The sequence below is a fragment of the Sphaerodactylus townsendi genome, linkage group LG01 (assembly GCF_021028975.2).
Source record: "Sphaerodactylus townsendi isolate TG3544 linkage group LG01, MPM_Stown_v2.3, whole genome shotgun sequence".
Taxonomy (NCBI): Eukaryota; Metazoa; Chordata; class Lepidosauria; order Squamata; family Sphaerodactylidae; genus Sphaerodactylus; species Sphaerodactylus townsendi.
Window position 1 is genome coordinate 175634918 of NC_059425.1, and position 23031 is coordinate 175657948.

The window sequence follows — 23031 nt, forward strand, 5'->3', positions numbered from 1 at the left end:
ACAAAGAATTCCATATCCGGGGTTACCATTGCAAGGACATTACAATATTGTTTTATTCTCCTTTTTGCCTTTTATTGTTTCCCCAGTTTGAGTTGTTAATCCTGCAGGCATCCTTTGACACTTGGTGGTACTTTTGTGTGCCAGTCTCAGAGACCCACTTGTGAGGGGTCAAGCAATTGAAACTCATCCTATCTCTTGAATTTTAGCAACACACAACTCAGTCACAGTACTGAGTGATGAGTGAGTGCTGTCTCTGGCAGTCACAACTTATGGGGCTCAAGCTTCAGACTGTAATGGAAAATAAAAAAATTATTATCTATTGTAGGACAAATGTGAAAACCTTGCATTTCCAGCAAATAATCACTCAGTGCTTTCCTCATTTCAATGTATCAGTCAATACTATCAGTCACAGACCAGGAAAGGGATTTGGGCGTCTTAGTTGATAGTTCCATGGGAATGTCAACTCAATGCATGGCAGCTGTGAAAAAGGCAAACTCTATGCTGGGGATAATTAGGAAAGGAGTTGATAATAAAACTGCAAGGATTGTCATGCCCTTATATAAAGCCGAGGTACGACTGCACTTGGAGTACTGTGTTCAGTTCTGGTCGCCACATCTCAAAAAGGATATTGAAGAGATAGAAAAAGTGCAGAGAAGGGCAACGAGGATGATTGACGGATTGGAGCACCTTCCCTATGAGGAGAGGCTGCAGCGTTTGGGACTCTTTAGTTTGGAGAGGAGACGTCTGAGGGGGGATATGATTGAAGTCTATAAAATTATGCATGGGGTAGAAAATGTTGACAGAGAGAAATTTTTCTCTCTTTCTCACAATACTAGAACCAGGGGGCATTCATTGAAAATGCTGGGGGGAAGAATTAGGACTAATAAAAGGAAACACTTCTTCATACAACGTGTAATTGTTGTTTGGAATATGCTGCCACAGGAGGTGGTGATGGCCACTAACCTGGACAGCTTTAAAAAGGGCTTGGACAGATTTATGGAGGAGAAGCCGATTTATGGCTACCAATCTTGATCCTCCTTGATCTCAGATTGCAAATGCCTTAACAGACCAGGTGATCGGGAGCAACAGCCACAGAAGGCCATTGCTTTCACATCCTGCACGTGAGCTCCCAATGGCACCTGGTGGGCCACTGCGAGTAGCAGAGTGCTGGACTAGATGGATTCTGGTCTGATCCAACAGGCTAGTTCTTATGTTCTTATGTTCTTATTTATATTTTACATTTATATCCCGCCAATCTCCCGAGGGGCTTGAGGCGGCTTACATATATATAAAAATATAAAGTTACAAAAGCGATACAATTACATGTCAAAAAATTTTTTAAGATACACAACTCACACAGGAATGTGCAAAAGATATTATAAATAAGAAATTGATATCCATGATCTTGAATGTAATGTAATAAATTAGATTTCTAAAAACTCTAACCAACAAGATATGCTTGAACATCACCCTCACTGAAGTCAGAGCTGAGAAGTAGATATGTCACTGAGAATGTATAGAGTGCATGTGTGAAAAAGCCATGTTTCTGTTGAATTGACTGTTTCATCATAATCAGCAGTTAAACACAATTAATGCTGAGGGAAATAATTGAGGCCATAATCTGATAAAATTTGCTAAGAACAAATTTCTAAACAGTGGGGTCCTGTAGAACTATCGTTGATGGTAGTGAGTAAGTTCTGTTTAAGTTAGGATGACACATAGTGCTTAATTTCTTGATGAGTTCTATTTCTCCTCTTTCACACTGTATATTCCCTTCTATGGAAAAGTGACTTTCAGGCCTGTAGTAGTGTGTCCAGGAAGATTAATATTACTCCCCTGCTGTTTTCTGGATTTTGTGATTTCTTTTGTCCACCTTGTGTTCATTGATTCTGTCACACAGAGAGTGACACATTCTCTCATACAGAGACACATTAGATGGGTTGTGATGACATACATGTGATGACACACATTAAATGCAAGTGAATGAGCCCAGGATTCTGTATCTGATGACATTAGGTCCTATACCAATATTGCGCGAGTGTTACGTAGACAAAGTTGCCATCTCAGTCTGTTAAGGGTTTGGTTCCTACATTTTTATCTCTGCTGGGTGATCGATAATGTTGGTGAAAAGCTGTTTTAAATTGGGAAGGCATCTGTACGCAATTTATATCCAGACATAACTGTATCCCATGGATTTTTCCAGTCTATCTGGTTCTAAGGTATCTTCTATATCTAAATTGCTTAGGACCAATCACTTCAGTTCCTCCATTTTGGTTTGGAGTCTTCAGTCACAGGTTGAATAGACACCTGTCCCTCATTTTTCTCTCTGAAGAATTACTGTCTCCCTCAGCCCTTGGAGTTCTTCAAGTGCCCCTCTTTATTGTCCTGCTCTCGTTGTCAGGTTCTGTTCCTTTCCCACCAATACTACTAGTTTTCTGCCCTATTCCTTGCATATGAATTATCTGGAACCAGAGACTCCCCGGCTCCTGTTAGTTTTCCCCCAGAAATTAGTTTTCTACTGATTGAAGTGCAGTTTATTTTAAGAGGTCCCCTTTAATGCAATAACAGTTTGTAGGCTGCTCAAGATAGGATTCTAAGCTGAACACGTAATTCACTGTGGATTTTTCTTTCTGTTACTCGTGTTTACTATGAGGTCTTTTTTTACTTGATGTACTGGTCTGTAACCATGACATTGCCTTTAAGAGCAAGTTATAAGCCCCTTAAGACTTCCATAATTTTCTCCAAATTAAAGTTATATCTCAGTCTTAGGAGAGAATACTGATCCTTGCGTCCTAATGTTATCTTCTGTAAATGCCTACATAGATACTAACCATTTCCAATGCTTTTTCTTCATTAGAGCAGAAAGGAAATCCTTGGGACGTCAACTTTTTCCTATTTATTGCTTCATCAGAGTCACAGCTTAGGAATTTATGGACACATAAATAGGCTGCTATCTTCTGAAGGAAATAGTTATTCAAATCATTGTTTTGGAAATGTAATTCTAGACACTGAAAACATGTGATTTACTTAAAAGTCAGATTTTTGGTTTGATAAAACATTGATGGTGAATTGAAATATTATGTAGATCCATTTTAAACACATTGTGAATAAAGTTCATTATTTGGAAAACTTTTCAAAACAATATCTACACATGAGCCTTTCATTGCAACCTTTGCCTACAGATGTGACTTTAAAGAAACCCTAAGCATTGTAAAAAGTCTGTTCTTAAATCCCTTTGTTTAAGAAAGGCTAGAATAGCTTACGTAAGTGTTTTGAATCTAAACATAATTGTGTATAAAATCATATTCATCCTCTCCACCCATTATAGAAAAAGATAAATCTCTGATTAAATTTCCATTTCTAAGTCTCAGCGTAATTGTGTGTCTGTCCTCATGAAAAAAGAATAGTTCTTTGTTTATATCATTTATATTGGAAAGGTTTAATTGAAAGCTTTAGACAACCTTTTTTCTAAGTCTGAAGTAAATGTCACATTAATGGGCTGGTTTTATTTTGGTTTGGTTTGGTGTTTTAGGTGCAGTGGCAAGCACAGAGGTAAAAATGAAGTTACAAGAGTTTGTTTTGAATAAAAAAAAAGCTTTAGCCCAGCGGAATCTGAACCATTGCATTTCCAATGATCCTCGTTTCTGGTATGGGTAAGCAGCCCTTTTTCAGTCCTGGATTTTGCATAATTTTTGCTAAGATATTAGCATTAGGTAGTTGTATAATGTTGTAATTTGCCTTGAGAATGTAATATAAATGTTTCTACCTGCCTTGTTACGATAGGATGTAGCAGAGGCGTGGGTGGAAATGGCCCCCTGCTCCAGCCACCCCCACCTCCGCCACCCCTGCGCCCCACTTACCTTAACCAGCGGGAGCCTGCCACGAGCCGCCCCTCGGCCCCGTCCCGCTAGGCTGCTCTTTCGGCCAGAGAGCCTCTGCCAGCTGAAGGAGCAGCCTGTCTGGGCAGGCCCAAGGGGAGAGGGGTATGGGGAGAGTGATTCCCTGCCCCCCACGTGACCAGCTGGCATGCACCTGGGGACACGTGACCCCACATTTCCCCGTGAGCCTCTGGGATATAGTTAGCACTGGTGACAATTTACAAAAGTGTTTTCTGCTTTTCCTTAACGGGCATGGCTTTAGGTGCAAGATGTTTTATGCTTTATCTATCAAACAGCCCCATCCAAAGAGAGGGGGGGGGGATCTGCCACTATGGCGACCGATCCAGTGGATCTGCCCTCCCTGGGGCACTTGCCCTGGTTGAAGGGTAGAGGCCTCCATGGTGGTTGAACGTGATGCAAAATGTCATGCCAGTGTCCCTCTTCCCTTGCCATCACTGCCAGAGTAGTGGGTGCATTATGGGGGTGTGGCTGAGGGAGGAGCTGACATTAGTTAGCTTCTATTTGACCACTGCTACATCTACGCTGGCACAAGGCACTGTGGACTTTCACCATCTATTTTGGTGCTTTAAGTCCATCAAGCCCAATGGGGGCTTTCTGGTGGCTGGGAATCTTTGCTGTGTTTTTTGCCTTTCCACACCACCATAGAGCTCTCCTGGGAATGGTGGGGCAGCAGGGGCGTAATGCCCATTGGGCAAGGTGGGCAGTTGCCCAGGGCGCCCCCTTGTGGTGGGCAGCAAAAATGCAGGGTTCGTTCGTGGGTTTTTTGGGTATTTTAGTGGGTTTTTCTTTTGTGGCCTGCAGGGGGCACAGTTTTCAGGCTAGCAGCACCAAATTTTCAGGGATGTTTCGGGAGACTCTCCTGATGCTATCACCAGGGTTTGGTGAGGTTTAGTTCAGGGAGTCCAAAGTTATGGACTCCCAAAGGGGGTGCCCCATCCCCCATTGTTTCCAATGGGAGCTAATGGGGGGGCTACACCTTTCAGGGTTGATAACTTTGGATCCCCTAAACCAAACTTCACCAAACCTGGGTGGTATCATTAGGAGAGTCTCCTAAAGATACCCTGAAAGTTTGGTACTGCTAGCTTAACAATTGCACCCCTGACAGCAGGCACCCCCCAAATTTCTCCAGATGTTCCTTTTAAATTCCCCCCACCTTTGGCATGTATTTAAAGGGAGAATCTGAGGTCCGCACTTTAAACGTTCAAAGTGATGCTGTTTCAGGGTGGGGGAGAATCCACCCCCAAATAGCATCACTTTCAATGTTGTTTTAACTGGGGACCCCAGATTCTCCCTTTAAGGTGGATATAAAAGGAAAATCTGGGCTCCCTAGTTTAAACACCATTGAAAATGATGCTGTTTGGGGGTGGATTCCAGCATCACGTGTTTAAAGTAGGGAGCCCAGATTCTCCTTTAAAATCCACCTTAAAGGGAGAATCTGGGGTTCCCAGTTTAAAGAACATTGAAAGTGATGCTGTTTTTCCCAGTTGGGGAACTGGATACAACACCATAAAATGTTTTCATAGCAGTAATAAAACATTTTGAAAGCATTTTGAAAATGTTTTCAAAAAAATTATTTCTGCTGTGTAGCATGACCTATTGCTGTGTTCAGATTTGTGAGTTGGGTCATGTTCTATAATGTGATGGTGACTTTAAAACGACCTGGTGTAAAAAATCATTGCTTTGTCACGGTGGGGGAAGGCGTCTACCCATGGGGCGGGCGCCAAACTCCAGTTTACCTAGATACACCACTGGGCATAGCTACAAGGGGGCTGGGTGTGTATGTGTTGCACTGGGCATGTGCCGGGGGGGTGGGGGTGGGGCATCAAACTCAGGTTTTGCCCAGGGCTCCAGTTTTCCTAGTTACGCTACTGTGGGGCAACATGGCTATAGCACAGCTTCCAGGCTTTCAGCTTTATCAATGAGGCTGAAAGTCAGCAACCGCAAAAAAACACAGGAGACACATGTTCTGCTGTAACTGATGTAGGACAATGGAAGTAGCTGACAAATATTCATGGGTGTCAGATATTGATCATTGTTTGAGTTTCTGTTTCTTGTCAGGCCATTGCAGAAGATTGTAAAGAGGCTACCTGTTTTTAAAGGCAACAGGATAAAGTAGGATAGTCTTAAGTATACTTATGGCAGTATATTTAAGCATGATGTTGACCTCAGTAATATTCCTTTTTCTTAGGAAAACACAGCACAGTTCTCTTGACCAGAGCTCTCCCCCACAAAGTGGAGTATCGGGTACCTACAATCACCCTGTGCTAGGGATGTATGATTCCAAAGATGACTTTCCACTCAGAAAAACAGGTAAATTTTACATTGTTTTGGACAAGGCCTTGTCTTTGTTCTCTGTTCTATACAAGTCTGTTCAGTTATAACAATGGTGGATTTTTGTTATTTCATGGGTACTGCTCAAATCATTCGTCAGTCCTCCATTTTATCCTCCCAAGAACCCTGTGGGAATCAGTGATTGGCCCAAGATCACCCAACCAGCTTCCATAGCAGGGATTCAGACCTGGGTTTCCAGATTCCAGTCCAACACTCCGGCCACTACAGCACACTGGCTCACGTTTCACTTTTCCTGTGATCAGAGTGGAAGAAAAATATTTAATCCCTGAAAAAAGCAAACAGTAAAGCACCCAAAAAAGCAAACACCCCCCCCCCACATATATTAATGCAAACTTGCTGCTTTCAATAATTTTAATAATGTGATTATAAAATTGAGGAATGGTTTTGACACTGCATAGTTTATAGCCTTAATGAAAGGATAACAGATTGATTAGACACATCACAGTCCTCATATGGTTTACTCTTTCCTTAGCGCACATAAATTGTTAGAGGTATATTGGAAATAATGTAGTCCAGCTCCCTGTTTGATGCAGGAATATGTAAGAACACCACCTTTGGGAGGGAGGGACCTTTTAGCTGCCAGATCCCCTCAGCCAAAAACATCTCCTTCCTTCAGAGAAACTATTTGGTTTCACTTTCTAAAGCAAAGGGAGGGCTGGCTGTATGCATACCCATAGGAGGAGATTTTCCCTTCCCAAAGATAAAAGAAAGTCCATGTCTGGTCCAGCACATCTGCCTGACATGAATATTCCTGCTTTTTTTTCTGTTCCATTCATGACCATTTGGATCTTATCCTTAAGACCTTAGGAGAAAGAAGGTACTAGGAAAAATACTGGTGAACGCCATGAAACCCATGAACACCACCTGGGATCACTTGGGACATTTAAATGTTGTAGAAGTGATGCTGAAGCAATATCTTACTGCTGTCACGGCTAAGTGAAAACAAGCTGGAACTGGAAGCAGTCAAGACATACATAATGTTAGTTGGAAAGGCCAAGGTCCTGAAGTCCTGGTGTTCTCCACTTTTAATGGAATCCAGTCTTGCTGGCTTAGTTAAGAGCCAAGGGATGATACTTGATCCAGCTTTATTGCTGGAGAAGCAAACTGAAGCAGCTGCACAAAAAGCATTCTGCCAACACTACTTAGCTCAGAAAATGGCACCGGCATTGACTGCTGACCCAGCTATGTGGATCCATGCTATGGTTACCTTGAAGATCAGGACTACTGTAATTCACACTACATGGGTCTGCCCTTAAAGATAACCGAGAAATTCCAGTTGGTCCAGAATGCCACACCCTGGCTATTATCAGGTCCTTTTCAGAATCTGTATTTGTATGCACACCTCATTGGTTACCAGTGAGTTACTGGGTTCGGTTCAGGGTTCTTGTTATCTCCCTTAAAGGCATTGGATTCACCTGTGTACAGGAAAGTCTTTCCTGCCATGTTCCGCTTCCACAGCCAGCAAACAGGAAAAATTGGCTACAGCCCTATGCTTGGGCATTCTCTCTGGCGACACCTGCATTATAAAATGGCCTGTGTGATGCAATTAGGTGACATTTCTATCATTTCATAAAATGTGCAAAGCAGAATTGTTCAGGAGGGCACTCTGATAGAGGGAGCAAAGCTGCAGTATAGTGGATGAGGGAAGGTGATTTTTATTAGGTGCAAAGTATCTTCTACTCTGGTGGTCTTGTTGCCTTTACAGATGTATTTTCCTGCATCGTTCTTTTACCCCCCCCCCCCCAATTCTATAATCCCAACCCAACTGCATTGTATTATTTTACTTAGAATTTTTGCTGTTTAATTCAGATGTTTACTGATCTACTGAATGTCCCAGTGACAAAGGTGGACTATAAATGGAAAATAATAATAGCAGAAGCTTATTATACGAGACAATATCCCTTATTTTCTCCCACACACCCTTCTTTTCCTTACAGCATCAGAACCCAATCTCAAATTGCGATCCAGATTAAAGCAGAAGGTGGCTGAAAGACGCAGCAGCCCCTTATTACGAAGAAAAGATGGTCCTGTAGTTACAGCTCATAAGAAGCGGCCATTAGATGTTACAGGTAGGTTGTACAGGCAGCATTCAGTTTAATATTTAAAATTACAGCGTGAATGTGTTTAGCATGTAGCTAAACGTAACCTTTACATCAAAACAACTGATGCCTAATTCTGAGATGCCAGTCATGTATAGCAGCTTCCAGTAAGCTACATGTATTGAAGCAGTTAATGATCACAAGATTGTTCCAGTTGGGTAATATTGAATAAAATACAAAATTCTTTCTTTACTTACGATTAAGCTCCCTCCTATTTCAGTATTTCCAGTACTTGGAATACAAGCCATATTATTTTCTTATTTTATGATGGTTTTAACTTCTATTGGTCCTAAATTTTAGAAACACTTCCCTTCAAATTGGTACAGTTAGGAACTGTATTCCAGACTTGGAACTATGGCAGTATAGAATTTCTCTGTGTACATCTCTATGCCAGTTATCCTGACTGCAGAAGGAAATGATGCCCCTTTCTCTATGTGTGAGCAGGTTTTCATTCATTTTCTTAGTTACATGTTGACATGAAATCACTTCTGTTCTGCTTGATTAGCAAAGGTGGCTATATTATGCTGTAGTAATTTACTAATTTATATTTTTCTTCAGTTATCTCTGAAATAATATATCTCACTTACACTGATGGCAGATATAAGACAAACAGTTTAGGAGTATTTTGGGTATATATGGATTTATTCCTAACGTAAGAGACATCAGTTACTATTAGTTACTATCTTGCTACAGTTGTCCATTTAATTTGCTTTTGGAATACTAACAGAATTAAAGGATGAGGTGTTTTTAGCCATGGGAGAATAGTCTTAATATTGTTGCAAGACAGTTTCTTTAATAAATGCTTCTGATTGTGTTTCAGACTCCGTGTGCAACAGCGCTCCTGGATCTGGCCCCAGTTCTCCAAATAATAGCTCCAGTAATATAAGTGCTGAGAATGGAATTACTGGATCAATTGCAAATATTCAAGCGGAGGTATAATTAGGTTCTTTTCTTAATAATAATATGTATGCTTATGCAATATGCCAGTCTTTAATATATATATTTCCACAGTATGCCAACCTTATATTTTGGAAAGAGAAGTAATTGAGATCAAGTTATAGGTTATTTTAAATAATAGGGATGAAAAGGTGGCTTGAAACCCAGGGGGCGTTTGGAGTTCTAAATAGGAGTGAACATGAGATTTGCTGACTTGTTGATTCAAATTGAATATTCACATTTTGGTTTTACAACCCAGCGAAACTTTATTTTTGTACCATTTTCTGCTTTTTTTGTGTCAGATCTTTTCTTTTAAAATGTATGCCTTATCAGGATTTTTCTGTGCGTAAACTGCAGGTAAGGGTGAATTCTTAACCCATATAAATATGGCAGAATGATATTATTTATGGAATTCAGTTTTCAAGTCAGCACCACAAAATTGATGTTTAACTTCACAACCCTTCATCACATCCTAGAACAAAATTGAACCTGATTAGAATGCCAGACAAGAAATTTTGCAGTTATATATGAGAGACTTGGTGGGGTTTCAAGCCTGAGAGGAACCTATTGTGTAAATTTGTAACATATTTTGTTACTATAATATTATATTGTCTGTTGCTCTTGTGTATGTCATAATAATGAAATGAAAAGATGAATGTGTATAAATGGTATAAAAAGAATCAACAACTATGAAAGAATCTGAGACCATGACAGGGACTTATCCCCAACCCCTGTTCAGCCCCGTTTGAAGCCTTCTTTCAGCCCAAGGAACTTTCTGCCAATGAAAGAGACTCTTCCTCGGGCAAAAGAGCTTCTCCCATCAGAGCAAGGCTGCATGGGCTGTAAGAAGATGTTAGATTTGCCTAAACAAAGTAGTGGGATGCAGGCCAGATACAGCATAAGGGATACAAAAGAAATGACTGGCAATATCTTCTCATCCTTAGTTTTTAGCACTGTCACGCTCAATATGATGATATGTGTTTAAATTTTGTACATAATGCTTCCATTTATTGGTGGTTTAAAGTGCAGCTTTGTTGTATTTTATGGAAGCTGTGCGTGTGCAGGATTACTGTGGAAAATGCCAGCCAGAGCTGATCAGAGCACAAGGCATTCCTATACTATGGTTTGTCTCACCCTTCTGGTCACATGAGGGAAAAAGGGGCCATTCCTCTTTCTTTAATTCACTGGTGCTGAAACAAGATGCATTTTAGAGCTCTCATCACAGAGACAGTGTGAATACTGAAAAGATTTTTGAAGATACTTCTCCAGGGAAGGATGTGAAGTTCCGTGTCTTTTCTTTTTGCCTCATAGCTGAAAAAGCCTTATTCAAAAATTTCCCCAGTGGGAATTTAAAATGGCACAATTTGTTTACCTCACTCTGTCTCTGCTTTGTCTGGGTGAAGGATATGACGTGACAAAACTATAAATACTTTATGCTGAAAGTGAGTAATGGAAGATCATCCCTGCTTAAATCAGTCCTCTGTCAAAATGCTTTGGTGGGTGCAGAGTTCCAAAACTCAAGAGAGAAATATGTTTTTTGCTATAATGCAAGACTCACAGAGGCTCATTCCGCACATGCAGAATAATGCGCTTTCAAACTGCTTTCAGTGCTCTTTGAAGCTGTGCGGAATAGCAAAATCCACTTGCAAACAGTTGTGAAAGTGTTTTGAAAACGCATTATTTTGCGTGTGCGGAAGGGGCCTAAGAGTGTCTGTGACTGAAACTGACCTTGTCTTAAGGTACTATTAATAACATAAAGAATGTGTATCAACTAGAGGGAGGGCAATACAATTTAGGAGTGTTTCTCTGGTGATTCATTTTGAGGCAAATGCTGAAGGCACTTCAGGCCTCTTATCAATGCGGGTAGGTTCAAGCAACTACAATGATGTGTAGTCAACATCAACCAGAATCAGTTGAACACAGGAAGATGCTTTATATTGAATCAGACCGTAAGTCTTTCAAAGTCAGTATTGTCTCAGACTGGCAGCAACATTCCAGGGTTTCAGGCAGAGGTCTTTTCATATCACTTATAAATGGAGATCTTGGGGATTGAACCTGGGGCCTTCTGCATGCCAAGGAGAGGCTGTTCCGCTAAGCAACAGCTGCTTTCCTAATCAAGTATGTAGAGAGGGAAGCTTCAGCTGAGAAGTAATAACTGGGTTTCAAGAGGTGAGTCTTTAACTAGGCCTATTGTGCCTGCTGGTAAGAAGAGGGAATGCAACTCGTTGCAGGCTACTGTTCCCAAGGCCCTCCTAACTGTCTATTTGAACATCAGTCTACTAGCAGGACTCCAAAAAGTTCTTTCCTTTAACCTCTGCAATCTCCACCAATATATTCCCAGCACTCACAGGCCTGTTCCTGGTTGTATTTCTCTCTCCAACCTCTTGTTTCTTTTTCCCCTCCATTCCTTTCCCCTTATCTTCCTCCCCTCAAGAGAAATGCAGCTGTTTCGTAGGCCAGAGTCAGTCTGATGGGAAGACGTAATCCCTCAGAAGTTACATAACCCAGTTCCCTGTCATGTAAAAGGATGTGTCCTCACACCCGAGCTGATCAGAGTGATAATCATTGTGCCAGCAGTATTTGCTAAGGTTGTCCAGTTTCATTTGCCTTGGTATCCTCATTGGCTTGGTCCAGCAGATTTGACTTTCCAGTGTCTCTCTTCAGCTGTGACAGAATCCCCCATTGGTGGAGCCAGTACTCTGGCTGGTGGGATACACAAGGTGTTGTGTCATCTTCAAAATCAGTTTCTTTTGCAAGGCCCCACTCTTGGATATTAGTATCTAGGAACTAAATTCTTGTTCCACTCTGGAGCTTGCAAAAAAAAATTGGGGTGGGGCGGGGAGGAAATGACTGGTCCAGATAATTATAGACCAAGCTTATATTCACACATTAAATTTGCCTAATGTTATACAAAAGCTTTATGGACATCTCCTTTCAAAACTAAAGGCTTGGGTGGATGGAAATTATTTCTTAGCACATCAGGGTTGTTTTAAATCTGGACATTCAACTTCAGATCATTCTTTTTCACTTCAGCCTCTAGTTTACAAGTGTGTGAATGGCTGTATTTGATTCTATTCTGAGACATTGTTAGTGAAATAAATTAATTAAATTCAATATAGATAGGTGCCTATTAGATCACAAAGATACTGCTTTGAAGGTCAGATTAAAGGTCTGTGACCATCAGCTAAAATATGTTCTGTCAGAATCCCAGTTTTTCCAATGCAAGAGGGAAAGCCCATTCCAACGATAATGTATGCAGATAACACAGCATCAATATCCTGTACTGAAATTGCCATATACACAAAGGCCAGGGTTGAATTTCTGTCAGGATCTTAGTTTTTTCCAGTAGAAGTAGGTGGGGAAAGTTGATTACAGTGTTAATATCCTCTATGCAAATTGGTCTTAGAAGACTATTTAGTTCTTAAAATAACACAATTATGATACAACTAAGATAGTACATAAAATTAATAATAAATCAATAAATAGTAATTTTAGTAGAAGGGCCCTTAAGTATGATAAAACTAAGAAAGTGATTTTAGTAAAGGGCCCATGTTCATAAATGGACAATGGATGAGAAGCAATTAGAGTAGGTGTCTTGTTTTCAGCATTTTCCATTGGTCAGGGTCTGGGGCAGGCTGCATTGATGGTGCCAAACAGAATGTGGGAATTCTTAGATTCGATACAAAAAAAATTCTGGTCCAAACTTTGCTGCTTCTTCTCTCATAGTTTTTCTCTGTGGTTATTTAGTTATCTGCTGTTCAGTTGGATCTAGGTCCAGGTATGAATTGAGCTTATTATAATATGTAACAGGTGTTTTCACCTAGGACAGATGAAAGTTTGTATAGCAGCTCCGATATTTGCTAATTACCATGCACAGACCTTTGCATTTATGCTACAATTTAACATTCAAGCTTTTCCTTTTGCTGCAGTTCTTAATTCAGACCAATTCTCTTTCTCTCAACGTGTCTAAGCAGTCACACACGAGGCATGCTACTGCTTTTGCCTCTGAATAGCTTTGTTCTGGGGGATGTTCATAGTTTGTTCTACAGGGCTAAGAATGTCACTCAAGACTGTTAGGCCGTTTCCGCACGGCCCCCGAGGTGCCCCCACGCCGGCAACAATTCTGCCGGCGTGGGGGTGGAGGCCGTTCGCACGCAAGCGTGCGTGCGGCCTTAGGGGAGGCCAGCGGAGGACAGGCGGCTCCACATGGAGCCGCCTCTGCCCCCTTCCCCGTCCCACTCACCTTGTCCCCGTCGTCGGCCTGCTGGCCTCTGAAGCCCCGCCCATGCTGCCCTCCGACCTCCAGGGGTCGGAGGACAGTGAGGGAGGGGCTGCAGAGGCCAGCAGGCCGACGACGGGGACAAGGTGAGTGGGACGGGGAAGGGAAACAGCGTGTTCCCGGCGGTGCGGTTCGCACCGCGCCGCCGGGAACACGCTGTTGCGGCAAAAACAACCCTTTAAAGGGTTGTTTTTTAGGGCGGCCTGACGCCGCCCTGGGGGAGGGGGAGCGCAGTCAGGTCGGCGCTGCTGCGTTGCAGCAGCACCGCCTGTGCGAATGGCTCCCTGGGGACGGCGTTTTTCCCGTCCCCAGGGCGCCATAAAAAGGCCGTGCGGAAACGGCCTTAGATATGCTGTAGGTTTGGTGTAATCCGTCTGATGCTTCTGTTCTGTTGAGCAGTCCTATGAGAGAGTGATTTCATGCCCAAACGTTACCATGGCTGCCTCCAAACGATGGAGGTCCACCATTGGTGATCAAGTTGCTCGTGCAGTAGTCCTTCAGTTGACGCTTGCACCAAAGATTCATCCCTGCACAGGATCAATCCAGTTTTCACCATTATAAGCCGTGTTTTCCCACTCACACCAGGTACAGGTTACACCTCCCCCCTTTCTCTCCTGCTGTCCTCCTGCTGCTGTCATGAGTCCCTGCACTTTCCCTCATTTTAAATTTTTTGGGGTGCATGCATAATAGTTATCTGGAGCAACAGTGCAATACTAAACCCCTCTGGAAAAAAACCTTCTACCTGGAGCCAAACTGCATCCCTAGAACAATGGAAAACATGAACCCTTCTGCTGTATGTAGGAAGATTCCTTTTTCTTCACATCTTTCTCCTCTTTGCCTGCCTTCAAGCTCTGATTAAAGCATTCATTATCCAGGGAAAGGGGGATGTTGTCTGAATGTAGGATCTTATTCATAAATGGGGCTTGGTGGCAAGGAGCTACCTTGCCCAGTCCAGAAAACGGGAAGTCATAGAAAGGAAGGGTTCATCAGAGAAAGAATTTCTGCTGTTGCAGAGAGTTGTTTTCTTCTAGTTATAATGGTATTCCTGTAGTGCTCTCTACACTAATTATCCCTGGGACACAAATTAGACTTGTCAGGCTTGATGATCACAAGGTGACTCCCGGCCCCTTAGATGGAATAGAACCAGCAAAGATTAGCATAGTCCACATTTACAGTCAGGTTTAAGCAAAGGATTTGGCCAGGGAAGAAATTATGTAACCATGCAGGGGAGGGGGTGTGATCAGCCCCGTTTCCTCAGTGCTGAAATGTAGCCCCAGCCTGCCCAGGAAATAATTCATTAGCCATGAAGGTGGGGGCGAGGACTGCCCTATTTCCTCACCCAGCAATTAAATGTAGCCGTGACATTGCAAGGAACAAATTCTTCAGCAGGGTGCCAACCACCGCCTCCTCTTAATGCAGTGCCACAGAAGGGAAAAATAATCAGTGCGTGCCACAGTAATGCTTTTCTATAGCTTATACAATTTTTTAAAGAAGTTTGGAGCCACTGCAATTCAACACAGTGTCTCTTCCCCACTACTTTTTCCTGTTTGAACTATGCAACACAAACCAGCAACTCCCTTCTTTTCTAGTGCTTCAGCAAACTGAAGCGTTTCCTTCACCACCCCTCCTTTACAGTTGATTCTTGTGTGTGGCAGAAAAACGACCCCACTATCCATACAATATAACAGATGTAGCATGGCTATGTACTTCTCTACATGAAACAGCAGACAGAGATACAGCTATCCCCTTTCCCTCGCAATTCTGACTTGAGAAATCTCCATGAGAAAAGCATGCACGCTATGTGGAGTTGGCCCTGGAAGCAGAAAAGGGGGTGCTTCAGTCACCTTAATCATTGATTATTTTTAACGTCAGTGCAGAGTCCTGGTTTTAATCTGCAAAGCTTCCTGTGGCTTGGGTTCAGGGTACTTTATAGAGCAACCCCTCCCTCATGCTTCTACCCAAACATGTACTGGATTGAATAAAACTCCAGTTCCTCCAGGTTTAAAAAGTGCATTTCTTTAAGCAGAAGTAATGTTACAGATATGCATAGATGTAGGACATCATGTGGAAATAGGAAAAACAGGAGCACACCAGTCTGGTAGCTGAAAAGGGGGAAATCCTCTGAGTGAAATCAATCCATCTGTGGTATGTATCCCATGGATGACTGCACACTAGATCTGTCCCAGTTTTTTTGATTGGCAAAGGATGGCAGCATAGCTGACAGCTTGCGATTCAGCTGTTCTACAGGTCCTACAAACTACGAGTGGAACTTGAGCCCTTCCGCCATATATAGCAGGCTTCTTTGCTTCACATCAGTGTTGAGTAAATTTCAGAGCGTATGAAATTGTGACATGAGAAATTTCACCCTTGGTCTGTGTGAAAAAAACCAAGGCACATCATAGTGGCAAACAAATTCTTCCATAAATACTTGAGCAATTGTTTTTGCTTCTGGGTCAGGCAGAACATATGCTTCTGTTGACTTGGGGAAATAATCTGTTAACCTTGAGAATATATTTAATACCCCTGTCAGAGGTAATGTTCCCACAGTATCCATTGCTAATTTTTTCTAGTGGGCAACTTGTTTGTGTGGTCACCATAGGAGCCCTAGGCAAAGAACAGGTCGTTTTCTGAGACCCACAGGTATAGCATGACTTCACCCAATCTTTAGCAGATGTCAGATATCCAGGCCAGCAGTGCCTACATTTAATCTCCTGAAACAGGTTGTCTTATTTTTTTGCTACCATGTGATACTTTCAGGATCTTGGGAATGAAATTCATATTTTTTATCAATATATGCCATGCTATTTCCATGTTTCCATGCCATTGAGTTTCTAATAGCTCTTGCTTCAGCTGTAGATCAAATGTTTGAGCATAGTCTAGGTCAGTGATGGCAAACCTATGCCTCGGGTGCCAAAGGTGGCACTCGGAGCCCTCTCTGTGGGCACATGCACACAGAGTTCATCATGTGGGAGTGGAAAATCACCCCCCTCCACCCACCCCCACCCACCCACCCACCCACACACACACACATCTAGGCTGGCCTGGGCCACTGAGCATGATGTGTGCACACTGCAATGAGAAGGAGGACTCGGCTGGCGGGCTTCGTTCCTGTGCTCCAGGTGGCTACTGCCCGAGGGGGGTGTGTGCAGAGGAGGCAGAGATGCTAGAGAGGCACAAAGTGCTTGAACGGGTGGGGCGGAGGAAGAGGGAGCCAACCTTTTTTTCTAAACTAAAACCTCAGCATTCAGGTTAAATTGCCGGGTTGGCACTTTGCAATAAATAAGTGGGGTTTGGGTTGCAATTTGGGCACTCAGTCTCAAAAAGGTTCACCATCATTGGTCTAGGTGTGTGTGGTAGGCTGGGCAGAGTTTCAGCATCTGTGTACTGTTTTTCTAGGCAAGGTCCATTTTGGTACAGAAACTATGGCAGGCGTTCAAGCCAATATTCTGGTTGTCCTTGTGATTTGTGGAAGTTAGAAAGCTGTTGGAGGGGATTATTTTCTGTTTTTAGGAGACTTTTTCCCCAGAAGAAAATGGAAATGCTCAGTGACTGTCACTGCTTCAAGGCGCTGTGAGCATATGCAACTACTGTTGCCCTAATACCACTATTACTGGCATCAGTATTTGGGATGACAGCTGAGAGTCTGTATAGCTGGCCAGTATAAATGTAGACATTAGTCATCTCTTTAGCTCCAAGAATGCATTTTGGCAGTTTGTGGTCCACTAAATCTTTTGTCTATTTTTATGTGAAATGGTTGGGCAATTACAGCAAAAGTATTAGTAAAATCCCTATAATATGAAGCCCGTCTCTCAAAGCTTCTCAGCATGCCTCAAGTGATGATCTGACTTCCTGACTGATTGCATCCATGGACCCTGATGGCATTAACACTGTGAAAGATTCATCCAAGAAAACCACTAGTTGTGTTTCCTAGAGACTTCAGCAGATTTCCTAATTATCAAAAGAAAACGCGGAGTTTTCTCTGAACATCCAGTGGAATGGCATGTCACTCTGGTTGAGCCTCCGAGTGCTCCCAAACTACATATTGCTGATAGGGACTATTTTGCCAGCTGTAGAACAAGTTTCTCTTAGCTTGACCTTAAATTTGACAGGTAGACCAGATTTGGATTTTAAACCCACTAGTTCTGGAAAAATCCCGGATCAGCAGTGTGAGTCATAGAGCTCTTAGAAACAGTCTTTCCTATTGGTTGTTGTGGGTTTTCCAGGCTGTGTGGCTGTGGTCTGGCAGATCTTGTTCCTAATATTTCACCTGCATCTGTGGCTGGCATCTTCAGAGGTGTATCACAGAGAGAAGAGTGCAAACTTAATTTCACATGTTTTTTCCTCCATTTGGTTCAAGAAATATTTTTCCTTCATTTTTTTCTCCATTGTGTTCCCAAGCACTTTTACCACATTGTTTTTTATTCATTTCCAAGCGAAATTCCCCTTGAGTGTGTGATCATGTTGACATGGTCTTTATTTCTTCCCCCCATGAAACACCTGGCCCTTATCCACACCCATATGTGCACCCTCTCCTGCAGCCAATTTCTCCTCCACCTCGTCCTGTGTTTTCAAAAGGAATTTAAAATTTTTGTTTCTTTTTAACATATTGCATTAGCGGTATAACCTTAGGGCACAGACACAAGTCAGGTTGATTGTATCAGCTTTGCCAATTTCATTTTGAATTAGCAATGTAACATTAAGCAATGTAACATACATTATGCAGGAGCAAGTGCAATTGACAAGGAAAGTTGCTTTTGCAGAAGGAAATTGACAAGGGACTGCTTTGGTAACAATTATGCATTACTGCAGATCAAACTTGGCCAAAAATGTGGTTCTTTGTTGTGTGTGTGTGGAGGGGTGTGTGTGTGTGTGTTGCAGTTCCTTGAGGAAGTAAGTTCTTTGCTTGATAGAGCTGCTGGATCCTATTCAAACATGTTGTGGCATTTTAATCGTTGCTAAAATTATTATGCTCTGGCGTATTTTGAGAATTCGGGTGATGACTCAGTTCAGAACCTTTTGGAGCCTAGAATGACAGGCCCACATGGGCAGTTGAAAGGACTGTTCCTTGGTGTTGTTTTCCCCTTCCATCAGAATCATGAGCTGGGTAGTTTGAAAAAGATGGGGAGATGACTTGAGTGATGTTGGCAGAAACATTGTGCTGAATCCATATGCTGTAGAACCCTTTGGAAAGCCTATGTGATGGTGGTGACAACAGAGGAGATGTTTACATTCAGCAAGCTATTTTGGATTCCTGAGACTTTATTGCTTCCAGAGATGGAATCTGAAAGTGTCCATGATCTGATTACTGGCATTTTTTGCATAAATGTTATCTGGTATAATCTCTCAGATCCAATCCAATTTAGAAGGCTTTCTCAGGGTAGACTTTAGGTGTTTTATTTGCACCATTCTCTCCTTTACTGGAAGTTTCAGTGTGGGGCCTCAAAATATCTTGACAGAATCCAAAATGCTGAAAAGTCTACCACATGTGGTTTGTCTTGCTTGGTTATTAGAAGTTTGCCCGTAGAAAAATAGGTACCATTTGGTGATGATTATTGATCATTATTAGTCTTGGACGGAACCAGAGGTTGGTGAGCAATTAAAGATCAGTGCCCAGTTTGCTTAGAAAGAAGGTCTCCTTAGAAAGAAGGTCTCCTTAGAAAGAAAGGTTATGGCAACATCAAAAACACTTTTGTCCAGAGCGAGGCCTGGGTCTGGGTGAGGTGCAGACCTGACACTGGCATCTGGCTATCAATGGTGCTGAGCCGTCAACTGTTGTCCTCTGCTTATGCTCAGAAGGCCAGTGGCTCAGGCTCAGCTCTGGGTGCACAGGAAAAACAAGATGCCTTTTCTCTCAGAGAGGCTCCCTTTGGAACCCAGGGGGCAGGTGGGGGCAAGGCTGCCAGCCCAAGAGTTTCCTGGGCGGAGAGAGAGACTCCCTCTCCATGCGTGTCCATGGGACTCTGGCCAGCCTCACCATGCATTGCCAGCAGCTCTCCGAGCAGCAGAAGGGGGAAAGCAGCAGGAGGGGGACACCAGGGGAGGCAGGATGCATCTGCAACATGTGCTCAAGGAGCAATGGGGAGCACATCTCCTGTCCCTGGCAGTTGCCCTCATGATTCTGGTGGTGGTGGCTCCTGATGGCGCCTCTTCAAAAAGTCACATGTCAGGATGCCACATCCAGGGAGTCTCGCTGCACCAGCCAGCCCTCCAGCCACCACCATTCACCCGCTCACCTGCCCGCATAGCTCTCAGAGGCCTGCCTTTCAGCCAACTAGCCTAGAAGTTTTTGCCCAGCTTGCCTTTCTTGCCAGGCCTGGCATCAGCCTTCCCATTCCCTCTGCTCACCCCTGGCTCAAACACCAAGCCAAGCCCCAAGGGAGAGTGGTGGCACTTCTGCCAGGCCCGGCAATGGTTTCCTGATTGGATACAAATGGGTGTTTTTTTGCTAGTTGTTGTATTTCTCTTTTGTGATATTTTAATTTGTCTTGCTTGATGGATCATTTCTTGGTGGGTAGGGTAGTCTTAGGTCCTTTTGCGGAGCAAGAAAGGCTACAAGCTTTTTAAAAATAAATAAGCACCTCCTTCTTTAAGTCATAGGCTGAACGAAACCATCAGAGAAGACAGCATCAATTGTCAGCATGACAATCAAGCATACATTGATTTTTGAATACATTTCTGTTAATTTAATCCTAACGTAGAGAATAATACTGTTCCATTTTATGTCTTTTCCAATCCCTTCATCCATAGGATGGTAGAATTATTAGTAAGACAGGAACAGAAAAATAGGCAAATGCAATAAAATGGTAAATTTGAAGATAATTTAAGAATACCTTATATACTTGCGTATAAGTCTACTTTTTCAGCACATTTTTGTACTGAAAAAGCCCCCCTCGACTTATACGCAAGTGAGGGTCCCACTTAATTCTTGTATGGCGTTCCCACTCTCCCGCCTTCCACTCTCCTGCCTTCTTCTCTGCCTTCCCCCTTTCAGCTGCTTTCTCTGCCTCTGCTTTGCTCTCCTCTGCCTTCTTCTCTGCCTCCCCCCTTTCAGCTGCTTTCTCAGCCTCCTTCTCTGCTTCGCTCTCCCCTGCCTTCTTCTCTGCCTCCCCCCTTTCAGGCGCTTTCTCAGCCTCCTTCTCTGCTTCGCTCTTCTCTGCCTTCCCCTTTTCAGCCCCTTTCTCTGCCTCCTTCTCGGCAGCAGCTGGTTCCTGGCTCTCGGCGGGTGACAGCCAGTCAACCTGGGTGAGCTGGACAAGCTGCGGGATGGGGGGGTCAGTGGCAGAGACCCCCAAATAGCGCCTGACCGTATCTATTCTTATTTTTGAAATTTACCAGTAGCTGCTGCATTTCCCACCCTAGACTTATACTCGAGTCAATAAGTTTCCCCAGATTTTTGTCGTAAAATTAGGTGCTTCAACTTATATTCGGGTCGACTTATACACAAGTATATATGGTAGATGCAATCTGGCTACAGCTCTTAGCCAGTCCACATTATTTGAAAATAATAGTATAATGTAACTGCTAGAACACAAAACATCAGTGTAATAAGACACCCCAGTATATTCTGCCTGGCTTTTGCAAATAAAGGACAATGTAACAACACGTGTGAGACTACTGTACAGTTTTATACAACATGTGAATAGAATAGATAAGTATGCAGTTATCCTATCTGCTGAGGCACCACATCTGGTTTACTTTTTTCAGACCAACCTGGGCCACCGACTCGTGAATCGTGAAAGCTCCATAACCCAGCTCCCTCTGTACACATCTCCCTCTTTGCCGAATATAACATTAGGACTGCCGGCAGCTGCCCCTTCCAGCGTAAGTGATGTTTAATGTGACATTTGAGTTTCGTTGTGGTTACGCTAACCCCATTCATAAGCTCAATGTATTACCAGTTATATGTTTGCAGGGAGGATCAGGACAGCAGGATGCTGAAAGGCTTGTTATTCCGTCCTTACAACAACGGATCTCCTTATTTCCTGGAACCCATCTAACACCTTATTTGGGCAGCTCAACTGTGGAAAGAGATGGGGGAACTACACACAACCCACTTCTTCAACACATGGTCTTACTGGAACAACCAACTGCACAAAACCCCTTAGTCCAAGGTGAGCAAAGCCAAAATTGTATTTTAAAAACACATACTTATTCTTGTTTTTGTTTTTCCTTAGAAGCCATTGTGATATATTAATAGAATACGGATGATAAAAACCTGAAAGGAGGTGATTTGTGACCATAATGGAGAGAATTGTATTGGTTGGAAAATGAGGTTCCGTCAGACTTGGCAGTTGGATGGTGGTCATCTCAAACTGGTAGTGCTGAGTATATCTGCAGGGGAATGAACTGTGAGGCAGTGATCAATGCAAGTATATGCCTGCAACCATTAACCAAATCTGATATGTCTACTTTTAACACTTGAGATTCGCCTAGTTCAGGGGTAGGGAACCTGCGCCTCTCCAGATGTTCAGGAACTACAATTCCCATCAGCCTCTGTCAGCATGGCTAATTGGCCATGCTGGTAGGGGCTGATGGGAATTGTAGTTCCTGAACATGGGGGGGGGGGTGGGGGGGGGGGGGGGTGGGGGGGGGGGGGGGTGGGGGGGGGGGGGGGTGGGGGGGGGGGGGGGTGGGGGGGGGGGGGGGTGGGGGGGGGGGGGGGTGGGGGGGGGGGGGGGTGGGGGGGGGGGGGGGTGGGGGGGGGGGGGGGTGGGGGGGGGGGGGGGTGGGGGGGGGGGGGGGTGGGGGGGGGGGGGGGTGGGGGGGGGGGGGGGTGGGGGGGGGGGGGGGTGGGGGGGGGGGGGGGTGGGGGGGGGGGGGGGTGGGGGGGGGGGGGGGTGGGGGGGGGGGGGGGTGGGGGGGGGGGGGGGTGGGGGGGGGGGGGGGTGGGGGGGGGGGGGGGTGGGGGGGGGGGGGGGTGGGGGGGGGGGGGGGTGGGGGGGGGGGGGGGTGGGGGGGGGGGGGGGTGGGGGGGGGGGGGGGTGGGGGGGGGGGGGGGTGGGGGGGGGGGGGGGTGGGGGGGGGGGGGGGTGGGGGGGGGGGGGGGTGGGGGGGGGGGGGGGTGGGGGGGGGGGGGGGTGGGGGGGGGGGGGGGTGGGGGGGGGGGGGGGTGGGGGGGGGGGGGGGTGGGGGGGGGGGGGGGTGGGGGGGGGGGGGGGTGGGGGGGGGGGGGGGTGGGGGGGGGGGGGGGTGGGGGGGGGGGGGGGTGGGGGGGGGGGGGGGTGGGGGGGGGGGGGGGTGGGGGGGGGGGGGGGTGGGGGGGGGGGGGGGTGGGGGGGGGGGGGGGTGGGGGGGGGGGGGGGTGGGGGGGGGGGGGGGTGGGGGGGGGGGGGGGTGGGGGGGGGGGGGGGTGGGGGGGGGGGGGGGTGGGGGGGGGGGGGGGTGGGGGGGGGGGGGGGTGGGGGGGGGGGGGGGTGGGGGGGGGGGGGGGTGGGGGGGGGGGGGGGTGGGGGGGGGGGGGGGTGGG

General features: G+C 44.9%; 1 protein-coding gene across 1 annotated transcript in view; it reads left to right on the forward strand.

The window, feature by feature from the left end:
* The window catches only part of HDAC4 (histone deacetylase 4), a 152946-nt gene that overhangs the window by 70193 nt on the left and 59722 nt on the right, over positions 1-23031 (forward strand). The window contains exons 7-12 of the mRNA XM_048506175.1: positions 3533-3653; positions 6088-6209; positions 8189-8320; positions 9171-9283; positions 21270-21386; positions 21478-21747. Of these exons, the coding sequence (XP_048362132.1) occupies positions 3533-3653; positions 6088-6209; positions 8189-8320; positions 9171-9283; positions 21270-21386; positions 21478-21747 (875 nt within the window). The remainder of the gene's footprint in view (positions 1-3532; positions 3654-6087; positions 6210-8188; positions 8321-9170; positions 9284-21269; positions 21387-21477; positions 21748-23031) is intronic.